A 12,050-nucleotide genomic window follows, 5' to 3' on the forward strand; every position below is an offset into this window, starting at 1 on the left:
ACAAGACCGTCGACTCCGCCAGCATGTACTATGACAACAAGCTGGGGGGTACCAAGTCCCCTCCCCTGCGCAACCTGGCGGTCAGCATGTGGGAATGAGCCCTAGAGAACATCTACCTCACGGCCGTCCACCACCCGGGGTTGGCCAACTTTGAACTGGACACGCTCAGCAGGCTTGGATCGGACAATTACAAATGGCAAGTGAATGACCAGGTGCTGCTGGAGGTCTTCAGCAGATGGGGGCATCCTCAGGTGGATCTATTTGCCTCCTGGAGGAACAGGAAGTACCATCAGTTCATGTCCTGGGAGGGGCAGGGCCCCGGCTCCCTGGGCGACGCATTACAGATGCAGTGGGAGGCCATGACAGCCTATGCCTTTCTCCCACACCCCTGGTCCACAGTGTAATCCGCAAGATAAAAGAATCTTGTCACCTCAGCATCATTCTGATAGCTCCATGGTGGCCGGGAGACCATTGTTCTCCGAACTGCTCAGCCTCACGGACTAACCACCCATTCACCTTCCGATGGGTCCAGCCCATCTCCTGTCCTAGCAGGAGGGGCAGGGTCATCCACCCCGCCCCACAGAAGTTAGGCCTCACAGCATGGTTCCTGAGCAGTTAACCCTCCGGCGCTTGAGTCTATCACAGGCTAACCTGGAGATCATTCAGGGCGCCAGGGGCAAGGCTACCAGGAGCCAATACAAGAGTAAATGGACTAGGTTCTGTCATTGGGTGGATTCTAAGGAGATCGACCCCCTTGCATGCTCGCTGTATGATGTGCTCTCCTTCTCGGCACACCTTGCACACTCAGGCCTACAGGTGGACGCATGTCGCACCTATCTGGCAGCCATAGGGGCCTACAGAAATTCAGAGGAGGTCGTCTTTTCCTCTTCCAACCCGATAGTCAAACATTTGGCGGGCCAGTCCAGGCTTTATCTGCCCATCAAGAAGCCACACCCCGTGTGGGACCTCAATGTGGTGTTGGGCATCTTGGCGCCAATCTCTTTGTGCCATTTGCGTCCGCGGACATCAGGCTGGTCACCATTAAAACAGCTTTGTTAGTGGGCCTCACCTCTGCTCGCAGAGTCAGTGAGATCCAGGCTCTGGTGGCCTCCGAACCCTATACCACTTTCCACAGGTATGAGGTGGTCCTGCGGACTCACCCTGCGTTCCTACCTAAGGTACCATCCGCTTTCCATCTAAACAAGGAAATGGTCTTACCTGCGTTTTTTGCTGACCCGATGGAGGAGGCTGAGAGTCTTGCACTGTCTGAATGTCAAGCGCGCTCTGAAATTCTATCTGGACAGGAACAAGGGCTTCTGCAAGTCGGACACACAGTTTTGTCACCTTTGGGGGATCCAGGCCCGGGTATCAAGCATCCAAGGCCTCTCTTGCACGGTGGATGGTTCCGGCCATCAAGGACGACTACGAGCGGCAGCACAAGCCGCTGCCAGCTAACATGCACGCTGTCAGAGCCAAGGCCACAGCCATTGCATTCCAATGGCAGGTTCCGTGGCAGGTCATCAGCAGGGCGGCCACCTGGGCCACCCCTTTGGCTTTCTTGTATGCATTACTGTTTGGACGCCGGCTCCAAGTCAGACGCGGCCTTCGGACAGGCGGTTCTGAGGAACCTATTAGCTTAACGAGGGTCTCCTCGCCACCCTGGGGCTACATTCAGTTGTAATCGCCCATGCAGTATGCCTTAGTACCCTTTCCTCCATACATCCCACCATCCTCCCCCCTCCCCCCCCCCTATTAATACTGGTGTCATTAGGCAATGTTAAATATTGTTGACACGTCAATGGGGACTGAGGAGTGGCGCCGGTGGGTGGAGTCAGGGAGTGCATGCCCCCAGTAACGCGCCCCCACACGCCTCGAAATTTAAAGGGGAAGAAGGTTTTTCTGGTGAAAGGTTCCGTCTCCCGTCCCTAGCGAAGGACCCCCATGCAGTATGGAGGAAAGGGGACTAAGAGTATGTTAGCCACTACGGTGAGTAACTAGTAATTTTTGCACGGTCCCAATAAATATTGTTCATCGAACCATATTTGAGAACATGTTCAAATAATTTTGGCTCCCCATCCAGACTTTCTATCATGCCCCTCCACTGATCTCGAATCCATTCAATTCAGCAAGCATATTCAGAGAAACTTGCTGTATGTCTGTTGCATTCACTCATTATAGACGTGGAGTTCGCAATTGACTTATTTTTGAACGGCGGTAATTCTAAGCATACTGCAGTTTGTATAGGTACCTGTCCTTTTACTTGTGACTGATATGGCTCCATGTGGTGTTTTGTTTGTGTGTGCTTTAGAAGTGCCCCTGCTTCACCCACCCACCCAGGCTTGATGTCACCAGGCATGCAGACACCAGAGTGCCTGTCCCGGGAGGGCTCTCCTGTTTCACACGATCACGACTTCGGATCAAAACTTGCTTCTGTTCCAGAGTACAGATATTCGCAGAGTGCGCCCGGTAAGCATATAACGTTAATCATTTGTGTTTCTGGTTTCAAATGTAAGCTTTAGACCACGTCACTTAAACACTTAAACGTTTTTATTTGTATAATACTTAAGCATATAATGCTACGAATAGTCTAAAAATGATGATGGCTTTTTTTTTATCCGCAAACTGGAGATCATTGGAATTTCCTCTTTAAATTGCTAAAACAAATTATGCAAATGTGCTGCTGTGTTAAAGGTCTTTTTTCACCATGGACGTGACTTATGGATCTGTATTAACATTTTTGTAGATAAAAGCATGTGTTGCTAATAGTTGCCATTCGTTGTAGATTTAGCGAATTTAAAGATGACCATTGGTTGCATAGACATGTATGAGGTGCACTTGAGTGAACTTTGTTAGTGTATAATGCTGCTATATCACTACCTATTGAGTTGTCGGAATAACCTTAACAAGAGTCTCTCGAGTTCGAATGGTTTCATAATGTACACACTGTGCGTTTCATTAGTCAGTAGGAAGCAGGCATGCTAATATCAGGGGACAAAACGGTGTGTTTTTTTCTATTTTTCAGGTTCACCTGTTAGTGCTCAGCCAGTTATAATGGCAGTGCCGCCACGGCAGTCGAACCTGTTGGCTAAACCAGTGACGTACATGCCTGCGTCGATTGTTACCTCGCAGCAGCCCACTGGTCATTCAATTCATGTCGTTCAACAGGCACCCACCGTCACGATGGTCAGGGTAGTCACCACTTCTGCCAACTCTGCCAATGGATACATTATAACCAATCCGTGTACGACTGGAGGAACACACGAAATGCAGAGAGCGGTGTTCGATGGGCTTGGTGAAATGCGAGGTAAGTTAGACCTGTATGAAAGTGTTTTTTAAAAATATAGTTAAAGGTGTAGTTCAACCAAAACAAAATCCTGTCTGCAGCTAGACTAACGCAAATGTTAAAATACATATTTTTTCTCCTTCCAAACAGGCTCGGACTGGCCTACAGGGCAATAGGCCCATGGCCAAACCAAAAACGCTAAGTTATTCCATCCTCCAGCCATCGATTCTTCCAAATTAGTGGAATGTGTGATAGCATTGCGTCCAAAGACACTAAAGCCCTTTGGTCAGCATGGAAGTCATTGACACCAGCCAGTACTCGCTCGGGTCCAGCTTTCCTACACACCTCCCCATGTCTACAGTTGTGGCTTTTATCTCTGCATGGGCAAAGGCAAATGTTCTTAAGCTGCAAGGCCTGAAGTTTCTGGGTACTGGGTTACTTTTCTTTCAGCAGCCAGCGGTTCCTGGTTTTCCAGATTCGTCACAAAGCTCCCAGTGCATTTTGCAGAACCAAGTGGTGTTGATTTTGTAGTTGTAGTTTCCATTGGGCTAACCCTGCACATGTTTTGCCTGGAGTGAATCAGCTTGGGCTTTAACCCCTTAACTGCCAAGGGGTTCCTCCTATCCCCCCCCACCCCAATGACGAGGCCTTTTTTGGTGATTTCGGTATGTCGCCATTCAATCCCTTGTAACTTTATTGTTACATGATATATCTCGTCCAAATAGGTAATCCTAGTTTGCTGTGGGGGGGGGGGGGGTGAGAGAAAATAACCAAAAAGGATAACAATTTGTAATTTTTTTCAGAAAATGCCAATAAAATTATGTACAAAGACGTCTGTGGTTTTTTCCTTGTAAGAGGTATGAACAAATGGTTTGCTGTGCTGAATTCGCCATTTTCCAGGCTTTCAAGAACAGGTTGAGTGGCAACCAAAACATTTTTTCGATATGGTTACCAGCCGTTTTGTGAGAGGTAGGCGATTTTGCCCTTTTCTTTTCCAATAGGACATGCGTGGACAGAATGGACGAGGAGGGTAGGTAAGCTGAATGGGAAGACAGAAAGGCATACATTTCTGAAAAGTCGAAATTCCAAGGTTAGGAAGGGGTGATTTGCACAGGTCACGCAACAACTATGTAGGCAAAAGTTCCATAGTTTGGGGAAAAATCGGGAAAAAGTCAGAGGAAAAGGTATGTGGTGGACGTGGTTGGCCCGGTACGGCAATGGCTTATGTGAATTTTGAGAAAGGCAATGCCCCGCTACATCCTCCCGACTCTTCCAGTTAGGAAATCACACATTTTTCGTAATGTTTCACAACACAAGCAATAACACAAGCCAAAAACTGAGACTGGTACACAGGTTTTTTATGCTTAAGGTCTAAACAGACGTACTTAGCATGTGTAAGTAAAGAAAACAAATGTGGTGAGGAAGGGCGTGCAAACATTTTTTGAAAGAGCACAGGCAGACCTTTTGAAGGGTAGGTGATTTGTGCAGGTTACAAAAGTTTATAGTGCCTAAAGCAGCAACTAAATGTAGGTCACATTTGGGAAATGAAAGGGTTGTGTGGCAAAGTGCAGCAGCAAATGTTCGAAAACGTTATGAAAACCACGCAAACACAACAAATGTCCTACCTTCCCGCATTCCCACAGGTGTTCTGACGAAAACGGTACCTCGCATGTGTGGGTGCACCTACCTGGGCGCAAAGGGAAAAAGCTAAACCACTGGTCACCCCAAGTCTTTCGGCAGAGCAGATTTTGTGGGATTTTGCTTTGGTGGACAACCTACAGATTTGGGCCTAGGGTGTCGAAGCCACCAAGGAAAATGGAGGACCCCATGCATTTCCAAAAAGAAGACGCCCTTGAGAATCCACAGACGTGTAACTTGTGCGAATCGCCCCAGAATGTATTACCCCCAATTCCCGGCAAAGTCTGAAATTTGGCGGAAAAAACACAATTTTCAGACATTTCCCTCTGCCCACCCACCGAAACACGCCGCCATCAACACATGTCCTCCGTTCCCGCGTTCCCACAGGTGTCCCGGCGAAAACGGTACCACACGTGTGGGTGCACCTACCTGGGCGCAAAGGGAAAACGCGAAACCACTGGTAACCCCAAAGGGGTTGGGGAGAAAAACTACAGATTTGGGGCTAGGGTATCGAAGCCACCAAGGAAAACAGGGAACCCCATGCATTTCCGAAAAGAGGACACCCGTGGGAATTCAGAGGTCTGACTTGCGCGAATTGCCCGACAATCTATTACCCACAATCCCTGGCAAAGTCAGAAATTTGGCAGAAAAAAAACCCACAATTTTCAGACATTTCCCTCTGCCCACCCACTGAAACACGCCGTCAACAACACATGTGCTACCTTCCCGCGTTCCCACAGGTGTCCCAACAAAAACAGTACCTCACATGTGTGGGTGCACCTACCTGGGCGGAAATGAAAGTGTCGCCCGTCCACAAGTTCTACGGGAGCCCCAGCAGGGTTCCCAACCTTTCCCGGAGGGAGAAGCTGCAACCCAGGCCAGCTAGAGCTCAAGGATAGTTGAGGTTAATGTTCCCTGGCCTTGGTGTGCTGTCTCCCATATGGGGCGACCATCACAAGTGCAGTAGTGTTTCCAGGGACCCCCGGCAGGGTCCCCGACCTTACCCAGGGGGGAAATTCTGTAATGCAGCCTAGCCAGAGTGCCAGGATAGTCGGGGGTGATGTCCCTGGCCTTGGGTGGTTGTCCCTCATGTGGGTTGACCATCCACAAGTCCAGCCGCAGTTTAAGGGAGCCTTGGCGGGCTCCCTGTGCTTTCCCAGAGAGAGAAGGTGTAACGCAACCCAGCCAGAGCTCAAGCAAGGGTGGTTGGGGTGATGTCCCAGGCCTTGGGCACCCGTCACCCATGTGGGTCGACCATCCCCAAGCCCAGCATGGAGCACGTATTGGCCCCAGGGGTGCCAATACATGCAGCCCCATGCCTGGAGGTGGGGGGGGGCCTGCACCAAGTTTACTTGTGGCCCTCCCCCCGACCCCAAATGGATGGGGGGGCATCACATGTAGCCCTCCCTGAGGGTAGATAGGGGCAGAAATCTGCCCCCAGGGAGGGCTACATGAGGTGGCCTCATCCACTCAGGGCGGTGGGGGGAGAGAGCGACCCCCTTTCATTGTAGGTAAAATCCTGGTGGTCTAGTGGCAAAACCACAAAAATCTATAAGTATTATTATTTTTATTTCTAGAATTCGTTTTTGAAATTTTATTTTTGGCCCCTTCCCTAGGGGCAGATGGGCACCCATCTGCCCCCAGGTGGGCCAATACGTGCAGCCCCATGCTGGGGGAGGAGGGGCTTGCACCAAGATTTCTGGTGGCCCTCTTCCCCCACACCAAATGGATGGGGGGGGACATCTCATATCTCCCTCCCTGGGGGGAGATAGGGACAGAAATCTGTCCCCAGGGAGTCCTACATGAGGTGCCCCCATCCACTTAGGGTGGGGGGTGAGAGGGCCACCCCCCTTTCATTGTAGCAAAAGTCCTGGTGGTCTAGTGGCCCCCCACCCAAATCGAACGTTATTTTAATTTAATTTTTTATTCTTTTTTTGGCCCCTTACCTAGGGGCAGATGATTACCCATCTGCCCCCAGGGGGGGCAATATGTGCTGCCCCATGCTTTGGGGGCCGGGGGAGGGAGGAGAATGCTGCTTACATAGTAAGCAGCTGTTTCTTCCCCCACTTACACAAATAGATCCCTGGTGGTCAAGTGGCATTGCTGAGCGCGAATCAAGCGCTCTGCGCCCGAAACCGCACCCAACAATGCTTCAAAAAAGATGTTGTTGGAAAGAGGAGAGTCTCCCCTTTCCAACGACCCCTCCCTCAATCTGAATGGCACAATAGTGCCGCAGATCGAGGGGGAGCAAGGTGGAGACTCACCTTTCATTTTCACAGCGGCAGCCGTAAATGGCTGCCGCAGTGAAAATTACTTTGTTTCATGTCGGCGTGCATTACGCACGCCGACGTAAAACTGAAGGAAATCTCCCCCTCACCTAGCCCGGGGGTTGGATTTCAGTGTTGTGCACAAAACGAAGTGTCAAAAAGGACTAGTTATCTCGTCCTTGACAACACTGAGGTAATAAGGGGTTAAAGTGCACATAGAATTTCTCCATACCCGACTTTGAATTTTAACTATCTTGAAGTTCCTTTGGTAATTGGGAAAGTGTGCCAGACACTTGTCCTGTGTTTTGGGTTTGGGCAGTCTGCGTTTATTGCAACCCTCTGATAGGCATAGTAGTCAAGTTTCATTAAGCGTGCTCATTTTATCATGGCACGGTCTATATACATACTTTTGATAGCAGCAGCGTTGGCTGATGAACTTGGAAAAATGCATGTTTTAAATGCTCACACTGAAAAGAAGCAATCGAGATTGGCATTCCTTCTACGGCTCATCTCCAGAAATTATTTAAATAATGAGTCGAAGTGTTGCATTTTAATGCTCAATTATTTAACTTCAGCAGCCATGGAAAAGCTTGTTTACAGGCGCGTTCTAAATGCCATAGCATAACATGGCTGCCACAGTGCAAACAGCGTTTCTCTGCAGGAAATCATATATGTACTCCCACATCAGAACATTGTGCAGCCTTTCAAATGTACTTCACACACAGGATGACCGATTGATGCACATCCTCTGTTAACATGATAATCCTTAATCATATGCCAGAATGTATATAGGTTTCTTTTATATTGCTTAACATTGTTTTAAAATGCACCAATTCACAAAAAAGAGAGGCTAAACATCATAGTCCCTCTGCTAGTTGACCATGAAAATTGTCTGGGAATAATATAAATCAAATTTAGATTATATCCATAGGTTTCGCCACAACATGCTAGATTACCAAAGTATTACTTAAATAATGTCGCCAATGTGAGGGTATTTATGAAATATTGCAGAATGCTGTTAATAAGATGCTCAAGGTAGCCTTCTTCCAGGAGTGCTGCTTTTATTTAATCCTTTAGAGCACACTGAAAAATGAAACTAGCAGGTAGCAATATACAATACTCTATAATACACATTTCTGAGGCTGGTGGATCTGCTTAGAATCACATGCTGTGCATAGGCCGACATCTAATGGTAGGTGCAAAGTATTGCATTCTTGTTTACAAGTTTCAAAAAGGGACGTTGAGTGGGTGTTCTTGTCATACTATCCCTGGGTGACATGTATTGTACCCATGATCCTTTGCGCGTCGAGGTGCCTCAGATTGTTTTTTTCCACCATCGTGGTTGGTCGCATATGCAGAGCTCATAGCCTTGCTACTGAGAGATTGTATATTTAATAATAATTCATATATCGTTATATTTCGACATTCTCAACGATCAATCTTCCTATGTCCGGCGACTACCATCTGAAGCTTTGACTGTAGGTTTCGGCCTTGCAGTAGGGAGTGCAGGGGTTCTCTACATTTACATCCTTTTATAGAATGCCTCTTCCGCTTTCTGCTCTTCTGACTTTTTGTCTAGCTGCCGATAAAATTATACAACCATATGGAACTGACACCGTTTAAATTCTGTCCTTCCTGCAATGAGAAACTTCCATATAAAGGCACACACTGAGTGTGTAACAGTTGTCTTCCACGCTATCACACCGAACAGCATTGCAATTCCTGCAAACGTTTAAAGCCGAAACCGCTTAATTTGGCGCACCAGGCAGAAAAAGGGCGCACGTTGGAATGAGACTACGTTACTCACCGTAGTAACTACTGTACTCTCCTCGTCCACAGTCCCCTTTCCTCTATATGCCCCATCCACCATTCCCCTCATTTAAATATGCACAGTTGGGATGTTCGTTCCAGATGCGCACATAAGGAGGGACTGAGGTACAGTGGCAGTGCAGGGTTTGCATGTGTGGTTATGATTTTTTTTTTTGCACCTGAATTGAAATTTTAAAGAGGATGAGCATATTTTGCAGTGCACAAGGCCTCGGTCCAGTTTCCTTGCGGGAACGCCCATACAATATGGAGGAAATGGGGATTATGGAATAGGAGTACAGTATGTAACTATGGTAAGCAACCTTTTTTCACCTCACTGCAAGTAACCAAGGCCACGATAAGTGACCCCCATTTGAGGTATGAGGCAATCCACATTTACCCCTAAAAGTGGATGATTCGGGCCTCCTCCTACCAGCAAATTTTTTTCTCTGCAGACAACCTTGTACCAAGCCGGTCAAGTGGCACAGCGAGTAGAGCGCTCGCTTTGACACCCGTGCAGAGCCTGTTAACGCAGGTTCGAATCCCGGCGGGGCCAAACTCAGCCTTTCACCTTAAGCAGCGCTCGGATACCTGAGGGTTTGTAGCGCTATATAAAAACCTAATTATTATTATTATTATTATTATTACCTGCTGCTTTCCTTGGGCCTTTCTGTGAATAACAAGAAATCGACATTGATTCCCAAACAATATATACATTACGTTGGTCTACTTTGCAACTCTTTCCTAAGCTGTGTTTTTCCTCTAGAGAATAGAATTTAAGCTGCTCAAATAATTATATCAGAAATATTAATTTCCCCGTTGATGGCTCACTGTTACTGACTTTATAAAACCACTTGGCAATACGAAACTCCAACTCTTAGTATAGGCCTGTGCCACTCAAGGTATGGGTAGCAATGGCAGAGCAGCCAGGCTTATTTTAGGAGGGAGAGGGGGCTGTAGGAAGGTACAAAGAACTCGTGGAATACATATGGTCCAAAGAAACAATAATACACTCTAAAGTTATATACAAATATTGGTTTTATATATATATTTCTAAGGCTTGTGGAATCTGCTTAGATCACATGCTGTGCATAGGGCGACAGCTAGTGGAAGCTGCAGAGTATTAGTTGTTGTTTTCGAAACTGGAAAAGGGACGTCGAATAGGGTGTGGCAGTAATACTATCCTTAGCGCGACGTCCCCTGTACCCATGATCCCTCACGCGTGTAGGTCCCTCAGATAGTTTTTTCCCACCATACTAGTCGGACGCATGTGTGCAGAGTTCCTTTCAGCGTAAAGCCTTATCTATATTTCCATTATCGCTAGAACTCTTCCTATCCTTTGTTCACCGAACTCTGAATAACATGGCTCCGGTGACGATCGGAGAGACTTCTGTCGAAGACTGCTGCGATGGACCCCAGGCCTTGTAAGGCCACCTCGGCCCAGTCAGTAGGGAGAGCGGGAGAGTTTGGGGGGGGTGTGTGGGGGGGGGGTGTGTGTGTGTGTGTGTGTGTGTGTGTGTGTATGTGTATATATATATATATATTCCCCTTTTCTCCTACATATATTCACTCGCCGCCATATGTTGCCCTTATGGAGAGTATGCCATTTAAATTCTGCCCCAAGTGTAACAAGAAGTTTCCCTGGGTAGATAAACGTACTGTTTGCAATTTGTGTCTCCCTCAGGACCCATTTGAGGCATCTTGTAAGGCCTGTCGGCTTTTCAAGCCGAAAACCCTAAAGGACCGCTCCACGAAGCGCTGGGCCCACTACGCCAGGCAGCTCGAGGCCATGGACGTAGAGGGGGCTTTCAGCGATGGCAGCAACGCCGCTGAATCGGACAGCGAGGGCGACAGGGCAGCTTCAGCTACCCAGGCGCAGACTCCCGACCCCATAGGACTGGCCGGCAGCCATGTGGGGACCACACCCAGCAGCAAAAGCGCAACACTAACATCCACTACCAAGCACATTAGCCCCAGCGGAGAATCGACACGCATGCCGAGTGATCGGCAACAGTCGGCACCAAGAGAGCGGTCCACCGAGTCATTGTCCTCTGGGCGGTCCCGATCGGAGTCGCCGCACGACAAGGCCTACCAGTCATCGGACGGAAAAGGTGTCGTCCATCAAACCGCTACCAACACCCGGTCGTCCGATGACGACAGTGTCTCAACCCACTACCGAAACTAGACGCTCCTGGCAAATTTTATGAAAGAGATCTTAACTATTTTCAGAGTTTTAAGAACACCCCTCCCACGTCAGCTCCTTCTGGTTCCAGGGCCACTCCTGTATCTCCTCAACCCCCTCCTAAGAGGGCTCGCTCTGATACTCCCTTTCAGGACTTAGTCATAGACCCCTTTGTAGTGGAGCCTTATGACCCAAATTCTTACCATGAAGAACCTGACCCTCAATTCGAGGAGGGACAGACTGCAGACCCTTACTAAGACAGGGATGATGAAGCTTACACTTTAGACTCCCCAATTCCTAAAGACCCTCCTGTTAATGATTCTCCAGTTGATAACCAGCCTCTCCTTAATGAGGTGTTGGCTAAGGCTGCTGAACACTTCCAGATGGAAGTTCAGGAGGACAGGGATTTCGCAGAACAAATCCTGGGAGACAAAAGGGCAGTAACAAAGTCCATCCCTTTACTAAAATCAGTCCAGCGCAGAATTTTACCTTCCTTGCAGACACCTAACCTCACACATGCAGTAAATCCACGTGTTGAAAAGTTATTTCGCGCTGCTCCCTCTGACCTTTTATATATCAGGGGAACTCGAAAGCCAGATTACCTAGTCGTTACCACCACTAGAAAGAGGGCGGGAACCCCACTTGCTTCCTCGGAGGCTCCTCCAGATAAAGAAAGCAAAAAGATCTATGGTCTGGGGAGGAAAGTCACTTCATCTTCAGCTTATCAGGCTAGGGGAGCCAACAATGCCACCCTCTTAGCAAGCTATAATTGCCATATGTGGGAGGAAGTATCTGCACTGCTTTCCTCTGCACCTGAACCCTTAGAGTCCCAGTTAGCACAAGTAGCAGCTGAGGGGAGGGCAGTGCCGGGCTG

At 48.3% G+C, this 12,050-nt stretch overlaps 1 protein-coding gene across 1 annotated transcript in view; it reads left to right on the forward strand.

The window, feature by feature from the left end:
• Positions 1–12,050, forward strand: part of FOXK1 (forkhead box K1) — a 763,857-nt gene that overhangs the window by 635,801 nt on the left and 116,006 nt on the right. Inside the window, exons 6-7 of the mRNA XM_069645513.1 lie at positions 2,309–2,466; positions 3,023–3,304. Of these exons, the coding sequence (XP_069501614.1) occupies positions 2,309–2,466; positions 3,023–3,304 (440 nt within the window). The remainder of the gene's footprint in view (positions 1–2,308; positions 2,467–3,022; positions 3,305–12,050) is intronic.

Source organism: Ambystoma mexicanum, chromosome 2p, assembly GCF_040938575.1.
Source record: "Ambystoma mexicanum isolate Mex_15411 chromosome 2p, UKY_AmexF1_1, whole genome shotgun sequence".
Taxonomy (NCBI): domain Eukaryota; kingdom Metazoa; phylum Chordata; class Amphibia; order Caudata; family Ambystomatidae; genus Ambystoma; species Ambystoma mexicanum.